This window comes from Daphnia magna, linkage group LG10, assembly GCF_020631705.1.
Source record: "Daphnia magna isolate NIES linkage group LG10, ASM2063170v1.1, whole genome shotgun sequence".
In the NCBI taxonomy this organism is placed as follows: Eukaryota; Metazoa; Arthropoda; class Branchiopoda; order Diplostraca; family Daphniidae; genus Daphnia; species Daphnia magna.
The window spans coordinates 8225161-8239652 of record NC_059191.1 but is presented as its reverse complement, the minus strand read 5'-3'; the positions used below and the strand labels follow the sequence as shown (position 1 = coordinate 8239652).

Genomic DNA, 14492 nt, shown 5'->3' with positions numbered 1-14492 from the left:
AACAAATATTACCCACACCCTGTTCAACCAGGTCTAATGTCTAGGTTTTTCCCAAAATGAATCACTTTGTTGAGTTACAGAAACAAAAATTGTTCATAACAGAGTGAGTCGTAGAGAGGTTGTACGTGCCCTTGCTTTAGCTTCCAAAACAGTTCTTTGACCGCATCGAATTAAGCAACACAATTCACAAAATTTACCAAATTTTAGGTCATGAAAGCATTCTGAATGTTTTACACATTTTAAACCTTGCCGTCATGTCATCACGATTTATCAAGCACGCTTAGATTAAAACATTAACATAACATTTAATAACTTTGTGTAGTCGAATGACATCTTCTACTAAATTTAAATCAGAATCTCGACGTTATCTAACGCCCACTGGTCCCACGTAGGTCCTCCATGTTGCGGTTGCCACCATCGAAATTGAATAGTTGAGGAGTTCATTTCAACGGGTACATTATATATCATCCGCTGTGGCTAAATTTGAATAAAATCAAAGTTAGGATAAAGGCAAAATTTTGTACAGCAAAAAAATTACCTGAATGAAATTGCGTATGCCATGAGAGGCAAGCAAAAACCAGTCGACGCTATTGTAACTGTATTGAAGAAGCACAACCCTATCAAGAGTATCTGATCTATAAGTGTTAGAAGGTTGGATGCGACAAGACGGGATCTGTTGAGGTGTCCCTATTCGAATTACGAATGCAAGGCGCCTAAAGGATTAAAATCATTCTGTTATCACAATAAGTATTTAAGAAATAACAATACTGGAACGGAAATATTCGGAGGAACGATAATTTCCATAGCTTTTTAAAATAACTTCAAATGTACCTAACCACACGGACGTCGATGGGCACAGTAAAAGCCATTCTTATTCCACATCCATCAAAATGCAAATGTTTCCCATGGGCAAGAGGAATCAGAGATCCGCAACCAACTTTGACACTTCCTCCGGTAATGGTTTCCCATAGTGGCGGTGGGTTAACGAGGTCGTCAAAATGATCCATTATAGGTAGTGATGAAGCGACCAATACTGCCTTGGAACTCGAGCAGCTGAACGAATTAAAATTTCAAACGTTGCGTTTTTGAGCTAGAAACTTCAATCCATACCTCACGCCTTCATAGCCATTATCGCAGTGGCATTGCCCACGGATACAGTCTCCATGACCATGGCAATGCGACGGACACATTTGACCAATGTAAACATCTTTCAACGCCCAAGTGTTTTTCTCCCCTTTTCCTATTCCATTTCTCTGAGTCATCCAACGAAACTGCCACGTGCTAGAAAATAAGTTTTATTCGTTAGTGTACGTTATGTAAGCCTAATGTTCTACTTTAGGGCTGTCTGGCCTTTGCTATCCTCAAAAACATGGAACAAAAACATACGGTGCTACCTGAACATTTTTCAACTGATTGAACTTACTTGGCGAATGGGATCGATTTGAGTGGGATGATGACCCGCTGCCAAGTCGGGAAGTTGCCAAATGCTAATGCAGAAGAACTATGATACATCTGAGGATCGCACAACGAATCCGTTGAACTTGGCAAACAGTTGGGTTTTGCCAAGGACCATGAAGGCTGTTCGTATCCTTGCCTCATTTCAAATCTTACTTGGCTTCTGTTATTGTTCGCATGACACGGCGTTATTCCACACGATGTTCTGATCTGAAGACCATAATAATAATAATAATAAAAAGAATGGTTAGCATTTTTGACTGACTTTTACTTGTTGGGATTCATTTATCCATTGTAAATATTATGACACCTTAAAATAAGCAGCATAGTTATCTTTCACAGTAATGTGCCTGCTTGTGATTCCCGCAAATCGACTATTTTCACTAGAGACGAAATTCATCGAACTTTCAGTTTCTGGTACGCCACAAAGGTTGTTTGAAATAACGCCATTTGGATGAAACTGCCACTGAGTTTGATTGAGTGATTCATTCCTTGGAGAGGTTACAAAATTAAAATAATAACGAGCACGGTTTTGACGGATTGATAAGATTAGATTCCACTTACACAAAATCGTCGTAGATTTCAGACAAATGTTCTTTGGAATATTCGATGGCAATGTTGTCGATAAGCCACACAGAGTGTTTCTTCGCAGCCTCAGAGCTTGCTTCAGGAACAACAGGTTGCCACCAGCGTAAAATGGAATGCGGACTTTGACAGTCTTCCGGGATAACCGCATGAACTGGGGACGGATGTATGTAATGTTGAGGAAGGTAGTCTTGAATTAGAATCCACTTAAAACCTTATGGGAAAAGTGGTCGAAAAATAATTTTGCATTCTACAAAGAAATCACACTAGCATAATACTGAAATTCTAACTACCGTTATCCGGTGAACACTGCAAGAATACGTTTTGTGCCGCATCTTCAAGGTCTCTTCTTCCCTTGCTCAATTGAAAATTGAGAATGAATTCCACGTTTTGGCCAAATGTCAAATCCAGTGGCATGGTTTGTAATAATTTTATCCCAGGTCCTTGAAAGAGTCCTGCTGCCCCGTCACCAAGTCGTTCATTGGGATTGGCGATCTTTCCACCACTGAAAAATTTCCAATGGGGTTTTACGGTGGAGCCATCATTGAAATCATCCGCCAAGGTATCCTACCAATTGCGTACAAGCAGCCATTATTTTAGAAACTAATTTTAATTGCACGTATTTAAACTACCAGGCCGACCAAGAGCGAGTCATTGATTGCAGGTCCTATATCAAATTCATTGACTGCCCAAGAAACAGAGGCAGACGATTTCGGATGCCTCCAACGAAATCGAGCAAATCTAAAATATTTACAAAAATGTGAGCATCAAGTATACTCCAACAAAACAGTTCTGTTAAAACATTTTACCTTGCTCCTGATATAATTTCAAGTGAGTATTGATAAGTTTGCCATTTATCAAGCTTTTGATAAACGCTTGGTATTTGGGGCCCAGGACCTTTTTCACCTCGCACTTTCATAGGATGAAATAGCTTCCAGGTAATACCGTGATCGTACGAAATCTCTAACCGGACAGGTAATTTGATTGGGATTGCAGTCAGTTCTACAGAATCAGATCCTTGGCCACAATCACCGACGAGCATTTCGAAGGACAGAATGTGCTCTTTAGCGCTCACAACTAAAAAGTCAGATGTTTCGATGATTGATTCTTCGGCGGTGTTAGATCTGCCTCGCATAATATGACCACGTCGCCCACAAAACGAATCGTGTTGATCGACGTTGATTTTCCTCCACCACAACTTTTGTCCGAATAGATTATTCAAGAATTGTTTTGGATGTGTTGACTCCACAGATTCTTCAGCCTGATAATCAAGAAAGAGTTCACGCGAATGAATATTTCGCGGTTTGGGTGCATTTGAAGCAACGGAAACATCCAAAGGACGATCGATTATAAAACTGTCGATTGCCCAGTCTTCTGACATTCGACCAGAGTGTCCCAGTTGCCACCAGCGTAGCTTTATGTCACTTTTTTGGGCTTCTTCCGGAACGAGAAAGCTAACTAGCCTGTTTCGATCAAACAAACTCATGTTTTGAAAAAGCTGTCTGAATGGTTATTGTAGTTAAGCGGCAAATATTCACCTGGAGTCCTGGAAGTGATTGAGAGATAGCGACAGACCGGTATACCATTTCACACCTCCATTTAAAGAATACTGGAAGAGTAATATTCCTTGGTTTGGACTATTTGGCACTTGTCCACAGCCCGACCTCAAATGAAACTGGATGACAGTTACTTGATGTAGATCCAGCTCGCGTGTTTCAGCATAACGTCCGCACGCCTTTTCCCCAATTTTAACAATTAGTATAATTAACAATACACAAAAACGTTCTTTAGCAACAGGTACGAACGACTCACATCGTGAAAATGAAGGGCGGGTCCGGAGTCAAGAGTTCCGCAAAGAGACGATACTGACCCGCCATTGACTCTGGACCATACGCTTGAATTCCAGCTGTTACTGAACGTTTCCCGTACGCTTGACAAAAGTTCATTTGAAGATATTTCGCAATTGTCCCCTACAAAACAAGTAATAAACATCTTTTGCGAAATACTGATTGACTTTTTCCGCTGAGCTAACCAGTCCAGTCGGGATCACATTGACAGGATCCTTCCCAACAACGCCCTCGTCCGTTGCAGTGACCACAGGCGGCTCCGACGTAGACCCAATGTAAAGACCAATCGATTGATTCATCATCACTTATCCATCGCAAACGCAGCACTCTGTCGTTTTAACAATGAAACGTTAACGATGTAATAGCTATTTGACTAGCAGTTGACTGATGTTGCGTAATGGATGGCTAAAAATCCTTATTTATAATACCCTTTGTTGAGTGGGATAGGTGCTGTTATGGTACGTTGGTAACCGGTGACTCGCGATAAAAGTTCTGAATGAAACTCAAAAGCCTCACAATCGACTGCTTCTCCAGGTAGGCATTCATCAGGCAGATTTCGCCAGACCAGTCCATAATTATCAGAATATTCTAATCGCACATCTGCATAACATCGTAACGACTACTGTAAATTGAAGATTAGCATTCAAGAGTCAACAAAAGCCACGCTTACGATTGCATAAATTGGGATGATCACATCCTGACGAAATAGCGTATTGCAAAAACATCTGATCCGTTACTCTAATATCTTTCGTCATAGCCATACTTTTCCCGTTTGGATCTGTTAGTTGAAATAATAAAAATAGGCCAAACAATCAATGAAACATAAATCCAAAAATACTGGTAAAATGAAGAGTCGAATTGGATGAGCCACAAGATGGTTCCAGCGAACTGCCGGAAACAAAGAGCCAATTATCCTTCGTTGTTTCTAATGATGTGAAATCATCTTCAATGGCACTCTTGGCGTAAAATTCCCCTCCAACGTAAATCTAGTATCCCATTTTAAGGAATTTATTCTATAATTTCTTTGAGAGCATACCGATATTTTCACTATACCTCGTCTATAGACCAGACGGTATGCAGGTTTTCATTATGTCCACCCAGCTGAGACCACTTCAGTCTAGCTGCCAAGCTCAGCGCGCGGCTAGGAAGAGGCATTTGTCGAAGTTGTTGAGATGACGGACCATTTAGAGGAATAACTTCAAACGTAGTCCACTCAATTCCACCATTAATAGAATATTCGACAATGACGAAAATCTCGTCCTCCGACGGTATTGAGTCAGACGAGTCAAGATGAAACTGGATAAAACTATTTTGAATTTGAGTTATTATCTAATGATTGGCGACATTTAATTTTTAGCATTTTGTTTTCTTCTTTACTTTGCATTTGATAAATCGAGGTCGCGCGTTTCCAACATTCTGACTCCAAAATGATCCATGACGAAAGCTCCTCCTATGCCAATTTTACTTGATGATTGAGCTCTTAATTCTCCTCCTATATGACGTAGCCACAGCGAGTTTTCTGGAGCATCATCTACGATCACCAAAAACCGGCAAAAAATAACTTATTTAACCAACATTGATCCATTTTGGGTTCTTACCTTGGACAAACGACTCGTGAATGTTTTGAGGGTTCAGGGTGAAGTCTTTTACCGTTTCGCAGGCCTCGCCTCGGTAACCTTCGTCACATTCGCAGGATCCTTCTACTGTACATCTTCCGTGTCCGTTGCAAAGTTCCGGACACTGCGGACTCAGGATAACGTTTCGTATGGCCCACTGAGGAGCCAAATGCCCGTCTGTCCCGTTTAAAAATCCCTGATACCATCGAAATCGAATTGGTCTGCAATTAATGAAGTTTAATATTACTACAAAGTACAATTTGATTGTTCCGGGAGTACGCTGAAGTAGATTTTGGTGACTCACTTGCTTATCTCCAAATGCGAAAGCATTACAGTTTCCCTTTTCCATGCATTGGTTGTTTTGGAAGAATAAACGGTGGATGTTTGATGTGGCATTCGGTCGTAAGGATTTCGACTAAAATCGTTTACCACCAAATGCCAATTTTGCCCTCCGTCAATGGAATATTCCAGGCGAACAGGGTGTTCTAAGCTAAGGTCGGTTGTTCCACATCCAACATTAACCTAAAGAACTTACTCTTCAATTACAATACGGATTGGAAAGTTTAACGGAATTTAATAGATAACATGCCTCAAACTGAAGGACAGTTTCTGATGTAATCATGGAATCCCCCGTGAACACTAGTTGCTCTCCTAGTTCACCTTGAAAAACTAAGGCATTATCTCTGGATGAAACGAAAAATGCCGAGATTAAACGAAAGGTTCGTAAAATGGCAAATAATTTGTTATTAAGAATTTATCTAGACCTGGAACAAAACGAGTGAAGTTGGCCACCAAACCAAGTTAGCCATGAAGAACCCTGATCATTGAGTTGTTGAAAGTCGCTAGTTAGGATTACACCCAACGGCGTTGTGCTATGCAGAACCAAGCCGTCAATGGCCCAAGTATCCAAACCTTCTCCTGTTAAACGCACAACATGTCGGTGTAAAAACAAAATGATGTATGTAAAACCAACTTGTGTTATACCAGCGTGAACTGGTTGCCACAGGCGTAGTCGTGTACAATTTGTAAGATCTGGAATTCGCATTAGGTTGAGAATCACGAGCTGAGGGTCGTGCTGCGGGAGTATTTTGATTTCCTTTTTATGGGTGTAAGGCGGATTAAACAGAATATTACTAATAAATTTAATATTTAATAAGTTTAGTTGACACAAAAAGCCTTAAATTTCACCTGAATAAGAATCCAAGTAATTCCGCCATTAACAGAGTACTGCAAAAGAAGTCGCTGATGTAACGGTTCTAGTGAGTTTACGTAACTTTCAGCTTCGGCCCAGCAATGGAATCTGATAGTCATTTGGGCATAAGAAGCTGCTGTTAGGTCCAAGTCTTTTGACTCAAAGTAGCGCAGGCCGTCCTGTACAGATAAATAATACATGACAAATTTGATCGATTCGAATTTCAATTTTGCTCTACTATATAATGCTTGTTGTGGACCTTGTGAAAGATAGCAGCAGGGCCAGACATTAATACTCCACATCCAGTAGATATATCTCCACCAGAAAGACGAACTAAGTTGGAATCTTTGTCGAAATGGCTTAAAAGGCCTCGAGGAAGAGGACTGATTGGAACACAATCGACATTACCATATCCTGCATCGCAACTGTATCATAAAAACAAGTTATAATTTGACATTTTAACTAATGCTTGTAAAATTAAGTATTCAGAGACATACTTGCATTGTCCATTCTGACATGTTCCATGGCCAGGAACACATCCACGGACATGTACCACCGATATAGACGCGTGCAACACCCCACACCATCGGTCCACGATCTTGCCCGTTTTCGCTGATCCAGCGGAATCGTGTCGATTCCGTTCTATATGAAATCAGCAACCATTAATTTTCAGTTTATTACTAAATCTAATTGTGTTTTCTAGTCTTACATGGAGCGTCTGGGTAGATGTACGGTGATCCGAGTGGCGTTATTCTCACTACTTATTAAATATTTACTAGGCGGATGGAGGTATTCACATTGTTGGCTCAGTTGATCCAACCTGTAACATTCCTCTTCGACCATATTCCAGCGGCGACCCATATCTGTCGAATATTCAAAACGTACCTCTGCTGTTCCTGGATGTATGTCTGCTGGTAATATCAGCTGGAACTGAGCAAAGGTCGGTTCGCTAATTTCCATGTCCCATGTTTCCGCATACGACAAGGAAAATCCATCCTCCAAATCAGCTGGTCCTAGTAGTGTGTCGACAGGATCAAGCTGTTCGCGAAATATCAAGCCCTGCCATCCCATCCAATCAGTAATTGTTCCATCGGTGCTATTAGCAACATAAGTGAGGTCGTTGGATTGCTGGTCTTCGACAGGTTCATCCGATTGAATCTCATACTCGAAAACGATTGGGTTCGTAATGTTCAAGTTGACCAACACATCGTCCAAGTACCACTGAAGCCCATCTGTGCCAACGAACCGAAAATCTGTAATAGCATTGTCCTGCCTTATAAACTAAACGCGACAATTAATACCTCGATGATTGGTGTTCGGGTAGGTGAGTTGCCACCATCTAATAATAGTTCTGGGAGTTCTGGCGGAATCAGGTAAATTAAAGCCTAGCCTTTTTTCGTCGATTTCCGTATTCAAAGGCCAGGCTTCTAACGGGTTCCAGGTCAGTCCATTATCGTTACTATAGTCGAGAACAAGAAGACTAGCAGCGGGAATCTCTGTGGACAACGATTTACGTTTGGCAGCTAGATGGCAGTTTTGTTTGTAAATGGGGACGCTAGTTACAGCAAGGGTGAACTGCACCATCCTGTAACGAATGCAATTCATGATATTAACGTAGTATCATTATTGCAGTCACAATTGTATGAAAAATTACCTCAAATTCCTAGTGTCGATTTCTATTGTCTGCAATGAACGTGGCCCTCGGCCTCCGAAGAAGACCACTCCATCAGTGGAGCCATCGCAGTAATTGGGCAATAGTTTTCCACCGACAATGCGACCCCAATGTGGACGCAGTTTCGGTGTCGAATTTGTATGCTCCTTGTAAACAAAAGTGTCATAGAAACCAGCCGGTTTGCTCTCCTCCGCCTCGGAACAGTTTTCTCCTGGTACGAAAAGTGATTTGGCAAATTTTCTAAGAGAATAATAAGCTAAATTCATCGTAACGTACCTGTATAACCGACGTCACAGGTGCATAATGATTGCCAACACCGTCCATGTCCAGAGCACAATGACGGGCAAGGATGACCGATATACAAGTTCTGGATTTGAAATCCACGAAGCGGATGATGTTGTTGATCTCCTAGCCGATGGTGTAACCAACGAAGCAATATCGGTCTGCAAGTACACGTCACACAAAATAATGTCAGCGAATTAGTTAACTCGAAAAGATGAAGCTAAGAAATGATATGTTTTTACTTGTTAGCCATGGATTCGCTAGCATTGAAATGAAATCTATCCGCTACGCCATCCTCTTCCGATTTGAAACTACGATAGTTTAATCGGCTAGATTGACGAAATCCCAGACAATTTGACCACGAATGGAGGCATTCCGGTTGGACCAGTTGCCAATCTACTCCTCCATCGGCTGAATATTCGAAAAGAACTTGTTCGGAAGTGTCGGGAAAGGAGGCCGAATCAAAGCGTTGGGCAACTATGTCGAATTGAATCGTGTCCCCAACGTCTAAGAACACTTTCTTTGTAAGGGCTCCATACCAAATGATTCTGCTGGGACAATTGGCGTCGAAAACCAAACAGGACGACTTGGGATCAGGCTCATTACGCACAAGCCAAAAGTCTGCGTTTTCATTTAAGGGCTGATTCAGTTTACCGATGTCTGCCCCGGAAAATATTTCTGCTTGTGATGAGCTGGTCAATCCAGATAGACTCCAAACGTTTCGATCTTTGCCATGGACACCTGTTTGAATGAAGCGGATTTTAAACGGCGGTGGATTGGGTTTGGATTTTAAACTTTCAGGTGGCAAGATTTCAATTTGTTCCAGTTGAGGTTGCCAAAAAAATGGGCTACGGTACTCGCGAAGAAGTTTCCAGTCAATTCCGTTCCAAGACACTTCCAATTGGACAAAGATATCGTGAGATGCGGCTTGAGATTGCTCGCAGAATCCTAATCGCAAAAAGAACATCACTACGATGCCTGGTGAGTAGACAATTTCCTTCGTCTCCAGCAATCGCATGCCGAGTCCATCAAACATGATGTTGTGCGTCCCACGTACAAGACATCCATCGCGATCCGTCACGTAATGATGACCGCCGATCACTAACGCATAATTATCGTCGGATGCTTTAAGCGTGGCAAGTGGAGGGTCTGGTAGACAGTTCTCCCCACTGAATCCAACGTCGCAAACGCATCCTGATAGCGAGCAACGTCCATTACCACGACAAAGTTCAGGACATTCGTCTGGTCCTGCGTAAAAGTAATCGATGCCTAGTGGACTGCGGTCAGATGGGCGACTTCCAGTTTGAGCAATCCGGAATCGAGTAGCTTCTGACCATGAAGCTGGAGGAAGTTTAATTCCTATTCTTCTCCAATCCTGTAGAAAGGACACATGTCGTCGGCTGTCATCCAAATCATTCCAGTGTTTTCCTCCGTCGACGGAAAACTGAACTACGACGCTATTGTTGTTTAAAAGCGGAGTCGATGAACTGCATCCGACTGCTGATTCTAACTGGACCACAGAGAAGGGTTCGATTCGTACTGCATATGTTTCTTCCAATTCATCAGCTTGAAGAATCATGACGCCATCTCTCTTGCAAAACTCTTCTGGCAAGTGACGTCCCACAAAAGCATCGGCCGTCGTCGGTTGAACGTTACTAAAGCTGCTGTTCCTAATCAACGTGTGCGTCAGATTAGGTCCGATGTACAGGTCATCCACAGCCCACACGTCTTTTCCAACACCAGAATGTTGTGCTTGCCAAAGTCTGAACCGGCAACTAGGTCCTTGTGCATCTGAAGTTAACTGGATTCGAATCAGTTGAGTTGATTCTTCTTTTGCCTGCTGTGGTTGAATAAATTTAAGCAGAGACCACGTAATGCCTCCGTTACAAGAAGAATGTACGTAGATTATTTCTACTGGCCTGTCAGGTCCTGGACAGTGATGTCGATGTTGACTTCCAGGCCCATTCATTCTAATGGCGAATCGCAGAATGTGACTTTCAGTGGTGTCGAGATCAAATGTCACCAGTTGGCGATCACCAGATTGATCAAAGATGGCCGCCATTCCAGCTCCAACTTGACCACATCTTGTACCCAATTTCACTCCAGTAAATCGAACAAATTTGTCCTTAAGATAAGCAGTGTCTTGTTCGAAATTCTCTCGAAAAATAGATGGAAGTGGCTGTGTGGGAAATTGGCACCATTCGCCCTGGTATCCATCATCACAAGAACAATGACCTTTCTCCACACAAGTTCCATGACCACTGCAGCCCAAATAACAGTCTTCAAGATAGATGTCGTCCAAGGCCCAGTGTCTAGCAATGTTAGACAAAGCACGACCCTTTTGGATGAAACGAAAACGCACAGGATCGGCCAGAGAAGTAAATGGAAGCGGAAGTGTGATACGATCCCACGGATGTGCTGCCATCTCCTGACTAGACCATGTCGTCTATAAATCATAAGTAGGCTGTATGTTTACATTCACCTTCTCGTTTAATAATTAGAGGTTAATCACCTGGATTACGTTGGAATAAGCACCGGTGCATGTTGGAGGCAAACAGAGTCCATGAAGATTGTTCCAGCTGCTTCCATGATCGTTTGAATATTGCACCATGACACGGAAAGTGTCGTTTTCTTTAAGGGGCAAACTGACTGACGTGTTATCATGTTTTTCAGGTAAATCGCAGGCCATATTCAAACGAAATTGAAGTACGTATTGAATGGGTGATGGAAGCGCTGGATGCAAAAAAATGTCGTTCATAGCCCAGGGTGAGGCTTCTTCGTTATAGAGAGTTTCAGCCAACAACTGCCAGCAAATCCTTGCATCCTTTTCTTGTGCTTCACTTGGCACTGTCAGTGAAGGCTTAACAGGTTCCTTTGAAATCAATGAATGGAAGTTATATTATATATTATTCAATCTTGTAGTTAATGTCTGTAATATACTTTATCAAGGAAAAGTCCTGACAGAATGGTCAGTCTCTTTTTACTGCCATCATTACGTTCAATCCATACATTCAACTTGGATGGAGAACGCTGGGGAGTCTTCTTGGTGGTCTTGGTATTTTTGGTTTGTTTTTTGCATGGATTAGAGGGCTCAAGATGAAAGCGTAGGTTGCCAGCTGAAGACAAATCCAACAGAGGAGAACAAGCCGAAAAAACAGAGCTGTTGAATGTTTGCTGAAGAATCAAACGTCTTAAATCATTTTCACAGTTGACATCAATCCGTGCGTTCTGAAATTCCCAACTATGAAACGTACTATAAATTACTTTTTATCCTATCGAATTGCTAAAAGTCAACCTACTGCTCGTCCGGGAGAAGTTGATTGAAATCAGGTTTCCATAAAATTTGGTCTGATGTTGGGCTAGACGTAAGCTGCAAGTCTCTAGTCGATGCCCAATTGGGACCAATATGGTTCGAATTGAAAACGAGGGCTGCACCTTTACTCCCTTTACAACCACTCTGCATTTCGTAAGAGACGTGTTGACAAATAAGTTATTGTCAGATGTTATTAATGAATATGCAAGTAATACATGTATTTGTCCACCAGGCAAGGATAGCCAATCGGCTGTGCTGAGGGGGTCGAAGTCAGCATGTAATTCTAAAGGTCGATCAGCTGTGTTGGTTACAATCACGTCGTCAATTGCAACGCATACATGGCTGTGTTCACCGGGCAGTTGGACGGACCATCGAAAACACGTTTCCGGTTGCCGGATTGACGACGACAACGGTATCACATAGGAAGCCGATTCTCTGTTACCCGATAAGCTAACAGCAAAGAGACGATCAAAAGCCGTGATTGTATAGACAATAAAGGCACGAATTACCTGTTAATAGTTCGAAATGGAGACCAGTTGGAGCACGCTAAGTCATAAGGTGAGATTAATTGACCATAAAATATGGTAATATTAGCGTTGAAACCCGTTGTGCTTGTCGTGTTTTGCTTTTCAACTGAGCAGGATGTTTGACCGATTGTGAACTGAAGAGTTCCAGCGCTGGTCAAATTTAACGCGACACTGGACAACCGAAGGACAGTTGTAGTCGAATGATCTTCGTTCATTGAAGACGTTTCTTCCATTCTGCTGCATAGCGTAGCCGAAAGTCCATGAAAAATTGGCTGACAACTGTTGCTGACATGAAATCCTTCGGATTCATTCCTAATGCCATGAAAATTATATTCAGATTTATTTGCCCTATTCCGTTTGCAGTATAGCCGTAAATTTCCAACATAGATTTAATTGTACCATAGAGACGGAGAGAAATGCCCGGTTTCAAAATCGTCTCGGAAAATAACGCCTCCCTTCTGGTTCACGCCTGATAACGTCACGCTCTCGGCTTCAAGTTCGTCTAGCAACGTGATAACGTTAATTTGTTTCAAATTGAATATACTCTACAAGGAAAAGCGTCCATTTTGCATGCCACTACCAGTTGCTGGACATAAGTGATAAATCCGCTGGTCCTTCAATACAAGGGTTTCTTGTCGTGTAAATGTTCCTCTAATTAAACGCGAAACCATAAAAATTAAATATTAAAGTCACGCTAAATACGGTTAATAATAGTCGGACAAGTGTGAATTAGATGAAAATGTTAAAATCAGGTACATGAAATGAACGCAGCCCATGTCTTCGGGTGGTGCCATCCAACGAAAGTCGATTTTCCGTTCGTCCGTTGGTCGCCGTTTTGCATACGAATGCAAAATGGTGCACATTTTCCGTTGCCGGAACTACGTTATGAACAATCGCAACAACAAAAATAATGCCATTGATTTGGTTGCATTAATTGAAACTGTTCCGTTTACTTGTTTGCCGGCCGAGTCACTCGGTGTAGTAGAATAGACTCCCGTGATGAGAGCCGAATCGAAATATTCAGTCAGCCGCACAGTAACTACACGAAACGAGATCATAATTACATTCATCAATACACCGATATGAGAAAGCTGCTTGCGATTCTTAAAAGCAAGATTTCGTTTAAACAGAATGTTATTTTACCTTTATATACTTGGCCACCGGTGTAAAAGCGTGGATTTCCTGACAGTTCTACTTGAGCTATTCGTGTTGTCGGTTGGTTTGCATCCCAATCGTCCTGCAATCGGTCGAACTGTTTGCAATGGAAGAAGAACGGTGATGCATCAACAGCGTTGGATTGTTGGCTGTTGATTCTATTCGAGAGACCTAACAATAAAAAAACCACCAAGATACGGATTCGATATATTGCCGCCATATGTGAGATCGTCGACTCTGCGTATGCCGCAGATATGTTCGAACCAAGCGTTTAACTCAACTTCTGAAACACGAATAACACTTAACAGCATTGACAAGAGTTTTTGGTACAATGTTATTCGTGAAAATTGTTTCTTGGTAGTCGGGACTGATATAAATTAGGAGGGCGGATGAGTGTTTTATCCGATATCTGGTGGACCAGTCCCTTCCGGTTAATGGAGTTGTCTAATGGGATCGATCGGGTAGCGTACAACTAACCTTTGACTTTTCCGTCGGAGTGAATCTGAAATGTCGGCTGGTACGTACATTCAAAATATCACGATTCGATAAACATTTCTTCAACACAGAGAATTCTGTTGAATAGGTAATGGTTTAGGTTTGAATCAAATCCAGTCTTATCAGCAAGTATTCTTGATTTTACGTATCATCCTTATCTGCGTCGACGATGGGAAATCAATGCGGCAGATAGACATCTACACCGATAGAAAACTTGTTCATTATGTAACCATAAGGTGACAAACATGATGATGCTGAGCGATACGTACTTGATTAATTAGGAGGGCCATTTTAGTTTTCTTGAGTTTACTTAAAATGTTTCGTATATTTTCTGGATAGCCCTTGACGTGTAC

The 14492-nt window shown here is 41.9% G+C and overlaps 1 protein-coding gene across 1 annotated transcript; it reads right to left on the bottom strand.

The window, feature by feature from the left end:
• Nucleotides 1–183: 183 nt before the first annotated feature.
• On the bottom strand, nt 184–14057 carry LOC116932128 (reelin). The gene is given in 42 exon segments (XM_032939870.2): nt 184–477; nt 539–713; nt 832–1053; nt 1111–1281; nt 1424–1665; nt 1766–1946; nt 2020–2254; nt 2334–2607; nt 2673–2781; nt 2850–3503; nt 3579–3775; nt 3853–4010; nt 4073–4215; nt 4316–4487; nt 4558–4665; nt 4726–4873; nt 4941–5193; nt 5265–5418; nt 5486–5724; nt 5808–6025; nt 6093–6186; nt 6268–6421; nt 6488–6599; nt 6692–6874; nt 6955–7120; nt 7193–7224; nt 7226–7337; nt 7405–7927; nt 7997–8280; nt 8350–8578; nt 8644–8810; nt 8892–11095; nt 11162–11521; nt 11590–11890; nt 11949–12106; nt 12178–12412; nt 12472–12801; nt 12889–12991; nt 13070–13140; nt 13246–13367; nt 13443–13528; nt 13633–14057. Coding segments are annotated over 42 exon segments (10443 nt in total). The 5' UTR covers nt 13865–14057; the 3' UTR covers nt 184–345.
• Nucleotides 14058–14492: the final 435 nt, after the last annotated feature.